The sequence below is a fragment of the Polypterus senegalus genome, chromosome 1 (assembly GCF_016835505.1).
Source record: "Polypterus senegalus isolate Bchr_013 chromosome 1, ASM1683550v1, whole genome shotgun sequence".
NCBI classification, from domain to species: domain Eukaryota; kingdom Metazoa; phylum Chordata; class Cladistia; order Polypteriformes; family Polypteridae; genus Polypterus; species Polypterus senegalus.
The window spans coordinates 230,254,071-230,271,271 of record NC_053154.1 but is presented as its reverse complement, the minus strand read 5'-3'; the positions used below and the strand labels follow the sequence as shown (position 1 = coordinate 230,271,271).

Sequence of the window (17,201 nt, the reverse complement as noted above, 5' to 3'; positions counted from 1 at the left end):
TTTTACTAAGCAGTGGCTTCCATCTGGCCACTCTACCATACAGGCCTGATTTGTGGATTGCTGCACAGATGGTTGTCCTTCTCGAAGGTTTACCTCTCTCCAAAGAGGACCTCTGGAGCTCTGACAGAGTGACCATCGGGTTCTTGGTCACCTCCCTGACTAAGGCCCTTCTCCCCTGATCGCTCAGTTTAGTTGGCTGGCCAGCTCTAGGAAGAGTCCTGGTGGTTTCGAACTTCTTCCACTTATGGATAATGGAGGCCACTGTGCTCATTGGGACCTTCAAAGCAGCAAAAACTCTTCTGTAACCTTCCCCAGATTTGTGCCTCGAGATAATCCTGTCTCGGAGGTCTACAGACAATTCCTTTGACTTCATGCTTGGTTTGTGCTCTGACATGAACTGTCAACTGTGGGACCTTATATAGACAGGTGTGTGCCTTTCCAAATCATGTCCAATCAACTGAATTTACCACAGGTGGACTCCAATTAAGCTGCAGAAACATCTCAAGGATGATCAGGGGAAACAGGATGCACCTGAGCTCAATTTTGAGCTTCACGGCAAAGGCTGTGAATACTTATGTTCATGTGCTTTCTCAATTTTTTTATTTTTAATAAATTTGCAAAAATCTCAAGTAAACTTTTTTCACGTTGTCATTATGGGGTGTTGTGTGTAGAATTCTGAGGAAAAAAATGAATTTAATCCATTTTGGAATAAGGCTGTAACATAACAAAATGTGGAAAAAGTGATGCGCTGTGAATACTTTCCGGATGCACTGTATATACACACACAGTGATACCTTGAGATCCGAGTTTAATTCGTTCTGTGACCAAGATCGTAAGTCAAAATGCTCATATCTCAAATCAATTTTCCCTAATGAAATTAATTGAAATGAGATTAATTCATGCCAGCCCCCAAAAAACCACCACAATTTTTTGTTGAATGTTTTCAACATAAGAAAAATGTATTTAGAATGAACAAATATTGTATACAAACAAAATAAAACCTAATGCAGAAAAGAGAATCTAAAGAAATAAACAGATGTCGGAGAAGCTGATTAGTGCATTGTAATGTTTTTTTCTTTCACTTCACTTTTGCTTAACTTAATTTTCTTCTTCACTAGTTTTTTTCTTTTTTACCATGCTTTTGTCACTTTCATTCGCAGGGCATTTCCTGTCCAAGGAGCTTTGTTTAGTTCTCCCCTTAAGAATGTTCCTGAAATGAGTTAGGCTTAGGCAAAATCTTTCTTCTAGTTTAGATTTCTTTTTGACTTAGTTAAATAAAAATTTGATCATTCTAATGATGACAGTAAATGTGAAGTCAGGCTTTCTTGATTATAAGCATACTTTGATTTCTATGCAAAATAAAAATTTTTACTTTTTGCTACTACTGAATAAGGATAAAGAGTAACCTCAGAGCTATACGTAAACCAAATAAAGCAAAAAAAAACAAAAAACAAACAAGTAATCCACAATTTATTATCACTTAAATTTTGAAAAGGAAAAGTAATATTGTGTTATCCCATTAATCTTTGGAACAATTACTATCAGGTCAGAAATGGGACATTTTTTGACACAGGTCAATTCCTCATTCAAGGAAATACATCTATCTTTTGTATTTTTTATTGTTAACACTCAAAATCATACAAATTAAAATTTAAGAGCCTTTCATTACACATCAGTGGCTATGCACAAAAAGTTAATGTTTCAGATGATTTTAATAAAAAAGTTAAATATCACCTAGAACAAACATTTATACACAAGATTAAGAATGTTTGTAAATACTATTTTGTGCATCTATGAACACTTTACAAAGCATACTGAAACCTTAATAATAATCATGTAACCACAAATTCTAGTTTACATCTGAACCTAAAGTCAATAAACCAGTTCACATAATATGTTTACTATCTCATTGCTTTTTCCAATTAACTCCTTTGTTCTAAAATTATTTTCTCTCTCTGGAAAAAAAACTAAATTTCAAACTTGTTTTTGTCAGGTTTAGAAAAATTTCAAAACAGTAGCTGAATACGAAAATATTTTAAATGTTTAATTTCCATTCTGTGCTATTTAAATCAGAGCAATATTGGTATTCCTGATCAATTCATGCTCGCTGAGAGAGTCATTTACATTAATGCATGTCATTCCCTGACCTGCATCCTTGCCATGTGATCAGGTTATGAAAAAACAATGAAGCACAGAGGTCTGGTTTTCAAGGCAAACCTTAAATAGACTGATGTCTACAATGGAAAAGATTGATTTCTTTGGAGGATTTGGGAACTGTGCACTTCAAACAACTGGCAGAAGAATAAGCAGAAAGTAGTGCATGCAGATCTGTGAATACTGCTCACGTTTTATCTCATGCTGAGAATCTCCAGATACTGGAGTAATTACTGTGAAAAGGTATATCTTTAAATAATCTTTCACCTTTATATACCTTCGAAGTTTCGCAGTTAATTATCTTAAATGTTAGTTAAAATTTGAATCATGCAATTGCATGTTTTATTCATTTTTAAATTGATGAATTAATTTTATCAGACCTTTCAAAATGAAAACTCTCTCATATCAGTATATACAACAACTGAAATTTAGTACTAATAAATGCATCCATTCAGAGGGAAGCTACAGCCACTTACAGAAAGCACTGGGCATAAAGTAGGAAGACTACCACATGTCAAAGTGCCATTTAGCATAACCAATATAACTTTAACTTATTTGGACACTGAGTGGAAAACACAACGCCTAGAGGAAACCCATGTGGACACGGGAAGAACATGCAACTCCACACAGGGAGTATTGTTGGGACACAAACCCTGGACTATTTCTTGTGAGGAAGCAGTACTACTGCTGAGCCGCCCTGAATTTGTATTCTGAAAGATTAAATGTTTTTCTAAAATATAAATGTGTGTACTCAAATAAGCATACATTTACATATTTTCCAAAGAACGAACTGAACATTGTTAAAAGCCAATGCTGAAAATACTGACTGAAACCTCATTTACTATTAGAGTTTAAAAAAGAAAAAACAGATTTTTAAAACGTTTACTGACTGACCCCAAAGGCAAACTAAAATTGACAGTGTGTTAAATTTTTATATGTTTATATTTCACTTTAGACAGCAAACTGGATATAAAGATCATTATGGAGCTATATTGTAGGATCTTAATACAATATAAAAATAAAATGTTCAGTGAAACCTGTTAGTAGGAGGCCATTTATACTTTTCCAGTTCCTGAATTTGTGGTTTGTTTGTTTGATTGATTGAGTGATTTTTACATACTGTAGGCTAAATAAGTTTATAATCAAAAGTGACTGGAATTTCATTTACATGAAATACTTTTGTTTTCAACAATCCTTTCAGCAACACATATAATGTGTTTAGTCTAGTCTCAGGAAAGTTATGTTTCTTTGTTTAAATTTACAGAGGGTCACAGTATAACCCACTTTGAAGTGTAAAACGTACTGAGAATATAGGGAGAAATAGCAGGTGTAACTGGAAATGCTTTACTAGGTAGAAAACCCAGAAGAGAGATTGATGTACTTGTAGCCATCCAAGGAAGGTCAGAAAGGATGGGAGAGGGCTGCCCTTTCCAGTCTCATGATATCAGACAAATGCTAGTCTGCTATACATACACGATGTGATTCACTGACCAAATGTTTCTGTTATGGGTTTGCCTGGTGGACATATATGTGTATATTTTGTCTATATTAAACGGATGTAACCATTCCTTTCAATTAAATATTGATTTAAACACAGTCACACCTATAATATGTTCATATAAGAAAGAATGTATTAGTGAAGGGGAACTAAAACAAAAGATTACTGACAAATAACTTGACAGTTATTACACAATCACATAAAAAGCTTTACATGTGCACAGCAAGTATTAAATATTAATTCTGTCTTACTCTGTACTGTGGTTTTAACTCTATCCAAATAAACTATAATAAGACATTTTTTCAGTTTAGATGAAATTTCTATAGAATATTTGGCAACGACAAGATGTCAGTCTAGCACAAGACCTAATAACTGAAGTTCAAGTAATTTGCTGTAGTCAACAAATTAAACTGTATAATGATCATGGTGCCATATTGTAGTCCTATTAACAGTGGGGCAGACTACACAAAGAAAGCTGCATTAAAATGTAATTAAGTTTGTTTATCTGTCTGGCACGTAAAAATACAATCATGACAACTCAACTGCCATATTTTTTCCGCAAGCGTATTTTTAATTCATAACTGTTTTAAAAAGTGGTTAATAATTAAATTAGAAAGTGTACAAAAACAAGAATAAAAACAAAATGAACTGGGGTTCAAACCTTTTCAGGCCATTGTCCTGTATATAAAGCTATGATATAAAATTACAGTAATGAGTGTACCATTAAAATAAATGTAACTATATTTCAGTGAAGTAATAGGAAATAACTCCCTTCAAAGGAAAGCTGATTTTTTTTGATCATTAAATTCTTTTCATTTAAATGCTGTTTTAGGCTGTCCAACAAATCTTTTTTAATAGCATTTTCTAATATAGCTCTGAAAAATAAGAGCAATGAAATCAAGCAAGCAAAACAAAACAAAATATTACCTTTGCAAAACCTCCAGATGCCAGTACAAACTCATCCTAAATATTAGCTGTCAATATCCATACACAAATGTCTAAACTTTGAAGCATTCTCTGAAGTAAAAGGCAGCCTTTTACACTCCTACCATAAAACAGTCTAATGCAGACTTCATAATTTCATGTAGGCGGTATGATAAAGTTAAAAAAAAAAGAAAAGGTAAAGAACAAAATGAGAAAATGCAGTTTTAGCAAGACACCATGTGGCCAGAATTACCCTTTAAGGTTTTCTTGCTGTTTTTGCTTGTGCTACAAATAAAGAGAAACATTAAAGTAAGAGTTTAAATTTAAAGTCAAATTGAATGAGTCATATTAACGTTAGCTGGAAATTCCACAGATCTGTCAGAGTTTAATCATGAATCTTTTTTCAAGGGTAAAAAAGACATGAAAATATCATAAAAAGAATGTCATTGTAAATACCTGATAAAAGCTATCACATCCAGTCTCCTACAAAGATACTGAAAATGCATTTACTGGAGTCCTGACATTAAAATGCACCTTAAAAAGCACAAACTAATTATAACATAACAATATTAATTAAATCTCTTATGGAAATAATCCAAACTCCTGAAAAATGCATTAAAGTATAACAGCAATGAGTGATAAAAGTATGTCTTTGAGTCTGGCAAACAAAAATGTTTGCTGTTCTTTCAGTTATGAAACAGTAATTCCCAATGTTTAATTAAATTCTCGCTAGGATGGACATGCTAGAGAGCTCAAAGCACTGTTGGAAAAAATCGATGCGGCTCTCCCAAAACTTCTAAATCTCTTAGCATTATTGTTGCTATCTGCCAGATGCTACAAGCCACCACTGAAATTTAATAATTAAACTAATTAAAAAAACCCTCACTCTTTGGTAAACAAGAAATGTCTTGACTCAAAACACTAATGGATCATTAGAGATGAAAATAAGGGCTGCTGAGAAAGAGTTGCTAAGAACAGTTACCAATAGTGAATGAGATGCACTCTTTAAAGGCCTCAGATTTATGGTTGTATTACTATTTTATTTACAATTTTATAAACAGCTGATTAATATAAAATACTAATGGAAACTGAATGAATTGGACCTTTGCATTACATCACACAGTAGGCTGAAGTTTCTGGAAATAAAATATGCTGTTTTGCAGCAGGACTGCTCTACTGTATAAAAAATGGCATCCAATGCAGTGGCCGAACTTCAAAGAAACAAAGGAAGGATCTCTGTCACCCCTGACATATCAGTCAGCCAGCAAAAAACTAAAAAAATCAAAAAGAAACGCACTACTAGGAAAGGAATTACTGGTGTTGTGAATTTTTTGTTTTGTCACTAAGAGCTTAGTTGTACCAAGTAACATGTTGAAAAGAAGAAACAAAACCCTTATGTGATAACTATGACAGCTACTTGATCCCTTACACTTAAAAGTCAAGTCGGAGGTAAAGAATTTAGAAGTAACTATTGATTCTGACCTAAATTTTAAATCACACATTAAAAACATTAACTAGGACTTCATTTTTTCACTTAAATAATATAACTAAAGTTAGACCTCTAATAACTTTACAAGATGCTGAAAAATGAGTTCACACTTTTGTTTTCAGTCCACTAGATTACTGTAATGTACTCCTCTCGGGACTGCCTAAGACAGACAGACATCAATCAGTTACAATTAGGCCAGAACGCAGCAGCAAGAATCTTAACTAGAAAAAGAAATTCTCAGCACATTTCATCAGTTTTAGCGCCATCATTACACCGGTTACCCGTTTCATTTAGAATTGACTTTAACATACTACAAATGGTTTACAAAGCCCTAAATAATCTTGCCCCATACTATATTTGGGAATGTCTGTTCCCTTGCTCCAAGTTGTAACCGCAGATCTTCAAATGAAGGTATGATTATAATTCCATTAGCCAACCTGAAAAGAAGTTGTGAGGCGGCCTTTTGCTATTATGCACCTACAATTTGAAATACTTTACTGATTTAAATTTGCCAGGCTAATACTGTAGAAAAATATATATAAAAAAAAAAAAACTGCTAAAAAAACATTATTTTAAAATGGCTTTTTTGTAGCTACTATTCTCTTCTGTCATTTCTGGTTCTTCTGTAGTGGCGATGTGCTCCACCACCAATTGATCAAGGCACTATTCTGCCCTATGTGTTTATGGATGAATGGCGGGTGTCTCACATGTCCACATGACCATCATCATCAAATTCTTTCATGTGAAAACTGAAAACCATAAGGGCTGATTTAGAGCATCTGTGTTAGGCAGAATGCTAGTGAGTCTTTTAGCCTTGGAACCCCTGCAGATTTTATTTTTTCCTCCAGCCTAACTGAAATTTTTTTCTGTCTTCCTGGCTACCCGACCGTAACTTTTCTTTGTCACATACTGCGTAATATTATTGCCTAATCTTGTTTATGTTTTATATTACCTTCCTTTATATTTCATCTTGTAAAGCACTTTTTAGCTACAATGTTTGTATGAGAATGTGCTATGTAAATAAATGTTGTTGTATTTTGGCCAGTTCTCCAAGAATGGTTTACATCTCTGCTGCCTGCTAAACTTTATTTAACTAACACTACACGTCACACTTAACATATTAAAAGCAAGAAAAATCAACCTCACAATATACAGTATATGCAAGGTGAAAAGACAATAAGTCCATATTAAAAGTCAAAATGACAATGCATTTTCATACATTTTTAAATACAGTGGAACCTCGGTTTATGAGTAACTTGGTTTACGAGTGTTTTGCAAGACGAGCAAAAATTTTTAATAAATTTTGACTTGATAAACAAGCGATGTCTTGCAATACGAGTAGTATGGATACACTTTGTCTGCTGAGCGTCATGTGATCACAACTGAGCTGATGGTTCTTCTCTCTCTCTCCTTATCTCGCTCGCTCGCCCAGCGCGTCTCTCTCTCTCTCCTTATCTTGCTCGCCCAGCCGTCTCTCTCTCTCTACTTATCTCGCTTGCCCAGCGCGTCTCTCTCTCTCCTTATCTCGCTCGCTCGCCCAGCGCGTCTCTCTCTCTCTCTCTCCTTATCTCGCTTGCTCGCTCGCTCGCCCAGTGTGTCTCTCTCTCTCTCCTTATCTCGCTCGCTCGCCCAGCGCGTCTCTCTCTCTCTCTCTGGCAATCATCTCCTATTCTCCGTCTGAGTCTGTGTGCCTCACTCATATAGTCAACATCCGTACGAGCGTATACTGTTTACTACAGCATTGTGACGGTGTTTGTGCGCTGTGAAGTGCGAGTCCCCATCTTGCTCCCCAAAACACGAAGCTGAGTCAGAGTACTTTAACACCAGCTTTATTCAGCTTGAAACAGCAAGAGCACTGTTATTTATTGTAGCGGGATCTTTATAATGCTCCTTGTATGATCCATTGACGACAGGAGCTTATTGCATGTCTACGATCTTTTTGGATGGGCTTATACGGCGAACTGCTACAGCGCTAGGAGATTGCGATTGCTTTGGGGCACTCTTTTGCGTGTCACCCCGTTGGGTGGAATCCCACATGAGTTTAGAAACTCACTCACACCAGCCATGATTCTTTTTAAAGGTAAAGTGTAGGTTAATTTGTATTATGTATTTTACTTTATATTTTGTATTAATCATTTTTATATGAATAGTTTTGGGTTGTGGAACGAATCATCTGAGTTTCCATTATTTCTAATGGGGAAATTCGCTTTGATATACGAGCATGTTTCCGGAATGAATTATGCTCGCAAACCAAGGTTCCACTGTAAATGATATCTCTGTATGCTGATCCCTCACACGAACCCTTGTTTATACTAGTAACCTTATGAGCCGTAGCGTGTTATACTAGCGCTAAACAGGAACTTCAGCAATACTGGAAATAAAATGTTTGCTAATTTATTTAGAATGAGTAAGTAACTCGACATACCTTTCTTTTTACAGTGGGGAAAGGTGCAGTGTTTGGTAGTTAGTATACACACATTAAACAGTAGTGTGCCAAAAAATACATAATTAAACAGGTTCCTGTTTAAGAGCCACTGATGTTTTTTTTCAGAATATGATTAATGTACAAAACATTTGAAAGTTTTAAATTCACAGAGGAAAACAAAAAATACACTGCAATAAAGGGCAGAAAACATGCCAACCTGCAGAGTCTGTGGCTTTCCTAGAAATGTCTGAGGTACCGTTTACAGCTACACACTCATGAAATGATGAAGTGGATTATGTGAATTTGACAACGTTATATCATAAAGTGTTTTTATAAATGTTTCTGAATGCTTCTACACTTTGTATGTGGTGTATGAAAGAAAGTGTGAAATGGTTAATATGACTGCATTCATCTTTTATTACAATAACATGCAACTCACAACATTCCAGATCAAGGGCAGTAGTAATATAATAAAGTAAATCGATGATAGAATTTTTAATTTTTTTCAAAACTGCCTTCCCTGCACAGAGAGTAATAGGAAAATGTACAAGATTTTATTTCTCATTGTTACAACAATGGAACAAAAAACAAACTGTTCTAATCTGTTGTCACACACGTGTGCATGGGAAGCAGCTGAAGGGCTTAGAAAATACTGTTTATACATCTGCCCAGGGGGGGGCGGGGTGCACTGACGCTCTTTCTGAGTTCTCTGCAGGTCTTACCCGGGAAATCCCACCAGGAGCCGCCATTTCCAGGAAGGACACATCACTTCCGGTTCCGGCCCCAAGAATGAGGTCACTTCCGGTTCCGGCCCCAAGGATGATGTCACTTCCAGTTCCGGCCCAGAGGACGACATCATTTCCGCCCTCTGTGCTATAAAGCTCACTGCCTTTGCTTAGGCAGGCAGTTCTGTTTTGGACTCTGTTGTGTAACAACTGTTTAACAATGCCTCAAAGACTTTTGCAGCCGGGAAACCGCATTAAACGGGTGGCTGCCCCAAACCTTTCTACGTCTCTGGTCTCCTCTTCTTACACTGTCTTTTCTTCAAATTGTAATTGAGCTGTTATTGTTTTACTGTTTCTTTAGCAATTTACAAATGAGTCACCAAATATAGAAAACTACTAGCGGCAAAAAAGATATAAATTGCAATGATTCACTTCCTGTGCTGATTAAAAAAGTGTCATCTTAAAAGACTGAGTACACATCAAAATACAGTACATCTCCATGAGTCCATTTTGTTAACCTCTGTGAATAAGCTTTCAGATATACTGTGTAATAATGAACAGATGAAGTTATGAACTTTGGCAACTGCAATGGCAGCTATGTGATATTTAAAGAAATACAAATTGAAAAATGGAACTTAATTGGAAACATTAACAAGCAAAGTGTAATGCACAGTAAAACCAAAGGATTGATAGAGATAAAACAGAATGAATGATTAAATAAGTGCAAGAATACAAATTAATATGAGTCATGAGAACATATGCTTATTTATAATTTTGGTATGATTAATTTTCCATCAATTTGCATTGCAAAAAAATATTATTTACCTTTCTTTTTAATAAAGTGGGCCATGGATTAAATGTGCTAAAATTGAAGAACCTGAGCTTTGATTCATTTTTAATTACATGTTCTTCTTTACGGTATCGCAAGCTACTCTTACTCTTGTGCTTCACTACAGTGTGTAGAACACTTGCTACATAAGTGTTAGTATATACACTAACAGTCCACTGTACTCCCCATAATTAATATCTGACGTGCCCTCCATAAAGCTCAAAATGATTTGTGTTTCAGGCATGGGATGTATTAGAAATTGATCTACTGCAGAGAAAAAAAAATATATAAATTTGCTGGTTTGAGCACACCCTCCAACCACCCTCGTATATGCAATTTTTCTTCAGATTGGCTTGATTTCACACTATGAACTTCAAAATATAACTCTGAGAGTTTACTGTGCCTATTTCATGGATAACTAATTCAATCCCCTTTAGGTGAGAATCAGTGTAGAATTTGGTATTATACTTACAAAATAGCAATACTTAGGGAGTACCCATTACAGGGATTGGCACATCTTACAAATGATGTGTGGCAATTTCTACACATGGCCTTTAGGAAATAACTAATAGATAGAAAAGCAGAAAATTGGATTACTATGTTCTGCTTCCTATCTGAAAAACCAACTGAGACAAGCCAAACACTTGCTACATTTTAACACCTCTAGATGTTGTTACCTTATTGATAACAGATTACACTTTTCACTGTAGTGATAACAACGTAAGTACGTCTACTAAATAATTTACTCTTTCAAGCCACTCAAAATCTTATATAATGAACAATGATTATCTAACAAAAAAAAAATCTGGGGAAAAATTATTTGAGATGTTTTTAGTATTATTTTTCTAAAATAAAAATACTATAATATTCAGTATTTTAAATTCCTTAGTGCCTCCTTAGCAGCCTGTGGGTGTTTCTACACTGGCATTTGTAAGACCCCCTTTTTTTTTTTTTCGGTCAATGTGTTTTTTTCCCCCCACTTTCCCATCTTGGAAATGCTGTTCATGCGGCATTTGGGTACCTCACTGACAACATATTTAACCAATGTTAAAATTGACTTTATTTTAATACTAAACTGAAAAGACCTGAAGATAAAACCAGGATCTTTACACAAGACAGTCTTTTTTAAATTACATTTCATTTATTTTTAAAATATGCTTTAAAAATAAGTGTTATGATAGGACAATCAAACACAGATTGCAAAACACACAAGATGGAAATTCCAAAAAGAAATATAGTTACAGAAATCACATTTGTCAGAGAACACTAAAAGCCTCACCCTTATTCAAAATTAAGAGCTAATTAGTATTAAAAAAGGCCCATTGTGTTATACATCCTTGTATTTATTAAAACAATAGGGGTTAAGCTAAGATGCTTGCAGGAGCCTAGCAGGCTTATTTTAGAATAAAACTGATACATTCTGGTCACATTTTAGAGAACCTCTGCATAGTTCCATTCAAAGAAAATATATATATATATATATATATATATATATATATATATATATATATATATTTATTTTAGTTTTAGATAAAAAAAGATATAATTTCCCATTGAGTAATGGAAGATGCATTAGGATGCTTCCAGCAGGATATAGGAAGTCATGGTGAGATCATTGCTAATCCCATCCAAAATAACTCTAAACACTACTGAAGCAGATTTTGGGGTGGACATTAAATTACACTGTCTGGTGGATAGGAAAATATCTTTACTCAAAATTATTTTAATTTTGCATATTCCAAATACAAATGCCCTAGTGTGACCAGAGCTACTTGGCATCATTTACAATTTGGGTCTAACTGCTGATATATTTTAGGTAATTTTAATTTGGAAAGGTGGGCCAGGTGTAAAATATTCAGATGAATTACAGTGTGTTTTCCATAAACTGAAGAGGAATGAATGTTGTATATTTATTATCCAATTCCAGTCTTTGCCAGAAATATTGATAGAAAGATCTCTTTCTCTGCCTTGCCTAAGTTGGTCTAGAGGTAAACACCTCTAAATACACCACCACCAAATAAAGTCTGGAAATGCAATCAACATTCTTCTCATCAATTATTAAAATAAACTGTAATTATTTTAAAGTTATGGCACTCTTATTATGAGCATAGAGAAAAGGCTAACAACATTTTAGCTTAAAAAATACATAAAAAGAAAATGTGAAACAGAACAGCCAAGATAAAAAATGCAGATGGAGTATAACTTAGTGAATATTAAATAGTAACTAAAATACTGTATTCAAGGAATATTATTGTCATGTTTTTCCCCAAAAGTAATCTTTAGTATGTAATATTAGTGTAATGCTCCTAGGTCTTGAACTGATATGGGCACGCTCCTCGGCTAGCTGAGACCTGCTGAGAGGGTGAGATTACCTGAAGAAGCCTTCCAGACACTAAAACTACTAACCTGAATGCATGTCCACTGGCAAGCCTTGGATGTGGAACTTAGCTAACAGAGCTGGGGGATAGTGGGGTATATGCGTTTAAAATACCATACACAAACAGGGAAAGGAACAAAGAAGCTGGGAGTGCGTGAAACTGGGTGACGAAGTGGCCTCTGAAGATGCCAAAGGTACTTTTTAGATTAGATACATTTTATTAATCCCAAGGGGAAATTTGTATACAACAGCAAAATTATAAAAAAACGAGGTTACAGACTCACAGGACAAATAACACAGCTAAACAAGCATTAATTAATATATACATTTAGAGTAATTTTAGAGCCATTCAGCAGCATTCAGCATAATAAGCCTATTTACATTTGTCTGTCTTTCATACACCCTGGGCTGTTACTGTATATTAGATTGCTTTCGACTGACTTTTTCAGAAAAATTTAAATATTTGGGAGTTGCGGATTCAAGGAAACCTGATGACCTTTTCTCTCTATCAGGCAGAATTAATATATTTAAAATAAATATCCTCCTCAAATTTTTATCTTCTTCTTTCAAAGCCTTCCTATTATTATTAACAAATATGTTTTAAAAAAACTCAACTCTTGTTTTAAGCTTGTTTATACATGAAAGGCAAAAAGACCACCTATCATAAAGATGACAATACAAAACAAAACCTCAAGCATATTATTGTTAACTTCATGAGTACAACATGAAAATATTTAAAAAGCAAATATCTTTCTTACTTCTGAAATATTTTTGCCCGTTTGTCAGTGGAAAAGTTCTCCAGCTGAAGAGACTCCTGAGTTAGAAATGCCACAGCCAAATGGAAGTAGTTGTTCCAGAGCTAAAATAAGAACGAAATAAGGAAAAACATTGAGTTTAAAATTATTAGTTAAAAAAAAAAAATAAACACAGTATACATGTACTTTTTGTCAACTTATAAACTTATGTACGTGTATGCACATATGTATGTATGTATGTATGTATATATACATATGTATATACTTACATATATATCAAATATATAAAATGAATATAAATACATAAACCATTTAAAAATTCATTAATTTTAAAAGGAGAGCAGGAGTGGCATAGGTGTTTTCTTATGCTATTGGCTTCCATGCTTACTCAATGGACGTTAAAAACAAACGGCAAAACAAAATGAACTGGGTATCTTGTACCAGCATTTGTATCTTAATTGTACAGTGTTTCCTAACAATTTTTTTATTTATAAAGTGGACTTAAATAACAGTCATTTATAAAAAAACACTAATGCAAAAGACACTATGTTACTTCTTATATTTGAATAGTGCAGGCTGATGCTCTAATATTTGACACAATAATTCTCATGGCATGTTCTAATGTGAATTAATCTAAATGTGAATTTCCCCTTGGGATTAATAAAGTATCTATCTATCTATCTATCTAACTCTCTTCAACATGTTTTCTACCTTTAGTCTGCAAAGCTAGATTTTAAAACGTCACTTTCTTTTTAAAAGTTTTCTGTCCACACTAGTGTTTCTAGATTCTTTTCTAAAGGTCCATCATCCACAGTGAAACATCACAAAAGAGAAGATCTTTCTTTCTGGGCATGTGTTGCTCATCAGTTTTATATACTGAAATGCTGAAATAATGAGAAATAAAACAAAATGGGCTGCTTGAGAGGACAGACAATGAAGTACAGCTATTTTTAAATATTACAAAGAAGGAAGTAGAGTCCATCCAAAATAAATATTTTTATATAATACAGTCATGCACCGATATATGGCCGATCAAGATGAGGCAATTCACGTTCTGGAAGCTGCTAAAACCTGTCTCAGTAACAAAATCTTTCATTATTATTTTCACATGTTTTCTGGCTCTAGGAAGGCCCTTTAAGGATTATTTTCTTTGGCATTGCTCAACATGGCTAATTCTTAGTATTTGGCCTCGCACCGCCTTTTTATATTCATTAACGATCCACTAGTAGCTATTGCAAACCAGACCCTTGGTGAAACAAGCTCACTTAGAAATGGGGAAACATTTCACGTAGCACTGCTGATTGCTTAGATGACCTACCTTAACCCATCTGAGAACCAACGATGGCAACCCACAACCCCCTATGTAGTAACCCTGGACTCAATGCAATGGTTGAGAAACACTGGCTTAGGTGACCCACCGCAACCCACTCACAAACCAACGACGACAACCTGCCAACCCAGTGGCTGAAAAACACTGCCTTACACTGAGCAGGCGTGCAGATGCCAAAACCTGAACATCAGCTTCTGCTACTCTGTACCGGCAATTTAAAATATGTCTACTGGTGACCCACAAAAGACTCACAGAGACTCAACCAAATAGCTGGTCCCAAATGGAGCTGAAAGTCGAGTATGGCTGTATTTGGGTGCTTCAATGTGTATTACCTGTTGGCTAATGCAAATAAATTGGGAAGGGAAAACCTTTTACAATGTTTTCAGAAATCTTTGTTTCCCAAACAAAACACAATGCTATGTGACACGCACCAATTTCAACATTTTGGGATGTGCTTTAGAAAGTAATTTGTTTTAGGTAGTCAAAAATGCCATTTCAGTGTGGACTGCAATGAATATTTTCTGTTTCTACTAATGGCTAACATTAGCAGTTACCTTTTCATTCAAGTGTTTACTTTTGTCTTTGCTGTCAGATATGGTAATGGGGCGTTATGTTGTATTGAAAAGAAAACAAAAAAATTACAGGACCTATTATTGTTACCATGCACTGATTTCATAATAATTTTATCAAAATGAGAGCGGTAATTTGTAACTTCAGAGAATACTTTTAATTGATAAAGGCAAAGAACAAATATTCTAAATGCAAAAGACAAACTTACCTTAAGATCAAAATAAGCACATGAAAATGTACTCGAAACTGAATGATCTAGAAACCTATCACTCAATGGAAGACAGTTGTAGAGTATTAAATGTGAATCGTTTGCACTATACTAAAAGTTCAAATACAAAACAAAAAACAACAGGCTACTGTACTATAAAGATACAACAGTATGACTTATTTAAATTTGTTAAATGAACAATAATGTTAAAGATTAATTTCTCAACTTTTTTGAGAATATAGTAATAAAGAATCAGCCACAAGTGTCCCCTTATTTCCATATGCAAAATGAATATACTGATAGAGAGCAGGCATATAATATAACCAGAACAGAAAGCAGGCCTGATTGTGACTACTTACTTGGAGCTCAAAGTTGGTCTGATCAAGGAATCTCTTGTTGAGCACAGCTGCATACTGATTAATTGCTCGCAGAAAAACTCTGGAAGACATAAGATTTTTTATTCAGCTCTTCTGAATTTATGATCAAATAAAGATTAATTGCTTTATGCAAATTTTGTTTTGAAAGGTCTTTCACTTTACTCTGCACTGTTGTCTGCTCTAAATCTTAATTTTAGTGAAGACAGACAACTGATATCTTCTACTAACCAAGAACACTCCCAGCATTTTCAGATGAATCACTCATTCACGGTATTAAACATCAAAAACAATTTAGCAATAGGGAAAAAAACAAAACATCAAAAATTCCATAATAGACAACTTTTGTAGTGTTTGTCTTTTTATTTTAAAGCCTTCCACTTAATTAGTGACATGATTAAATTACTGTCAAACAAGTTTTGCCTGTTGCAGCTCTTCACTTCAAACAAAAATAAGATTAATACTGTTTACAAAGACCATCAACCAGTAAATTAGTGTAGAAGTTGTGCTGTCAAAAGTATTTAGTTATGTATATTTAGTCTTTAATGGAAGATAAGCTGAGAGTTTTCAATTCTCTATCATTAGCATAAATGTACCATTGACAGAAGCCCTGGTTCGTTTTTTGAAGTTGAATATCCAAGTATGAATTATTTAAAAAAAAATTATTTTACATTTTTAAATGATATAAAATGTTTATAGGATGGAGATTTTCTTTTTATCCATGTATTTTTTTCTTCTGGTATTTTCCTCCAGCATCTCAAACAAATACTGTATATATTAGGTTAACTTTTCAGAGATTCCAGAGTGGTCTGATATGTGTGCGTGAATTCACCCAGCACCACACTCATTAGTTTATGCAGTATATATAAATTAATATATCTGACAGACATACATATCTATAGGCTCCAACTAGCAACCCAGAATTAGAAAAAATCAGAAAATGGATGGACACATTGCTGTATTAATAAACTCAGTGAACAATGTTGCAAAAGGTTGTAAAAATGTATTAGCCAATATGGCGTTTGGCAAATGCAAAGATAATTCAGGAGCAAACTGTCATACTTTAAAACTTTAAGATGCAATGTGTTCTGGTAAATTTCTTTAATTCTTAAATTTTAGTAATTTAAAATCTAGCTGCTTATAGTATAATGTTTTCAGAAATAAAAAAGAAAGCAAACAAAGCACACAAAAAATGTTTTAAAGAAAACAATATTGAAATTTAAAAAAAATAGCCAAAAATTAACACATACAAATAAATTTAATCAAATTGATCAACCAATTTGTAAGGCACTACAAATACAGAACTTGAATTTGAACCTAATCACTTATTAGTAGACATGGGTGATGAAGTACTTCAAGAGGCAGGAGTTGGGACACATAAAACTGAATTTTCCAGATAGTCTTGTTAATCTCCAGTTTTCATATCATCACAACCAGTGCAGAGGATGCCACATCCCTTGCACTTCATATAATCCTGGCACACTTGGATAATAAAAACTGTTACACAAGAAACATTTAGCACTGTTGTAACATCGAAGCTGAC

General features: G+C 34.2%; 1 protein-coding gene across 1 annotated transcript in view; it reads right to left on the bottom strand.

The window, feature by feature from the left end:
* The window catches only part of dock1 (dedicator of cytokinesis 1), a 710,521-nt gene that overhangs the window by 170,950 nt on the left and 522,370 nt on the right, over positions 1-17,201 (bottom strand). Inside the window, exons 31-32 of the mRNA XM_039774569.1 lie at positions 15,644-15,722; positions 13,180-13,280 (exon numbers count right to left, since the gene is read on the bottom strand). Of these exons, the coding sequence (XP_039630503.1) occupies positions 13,180-13,280; positions 15,644-15,722 (180 nt within the window). The remainder of the gene's footprint in view (positions 1-13,179; positions 13,281-15,643; positions 15,723-17,201) is intronic.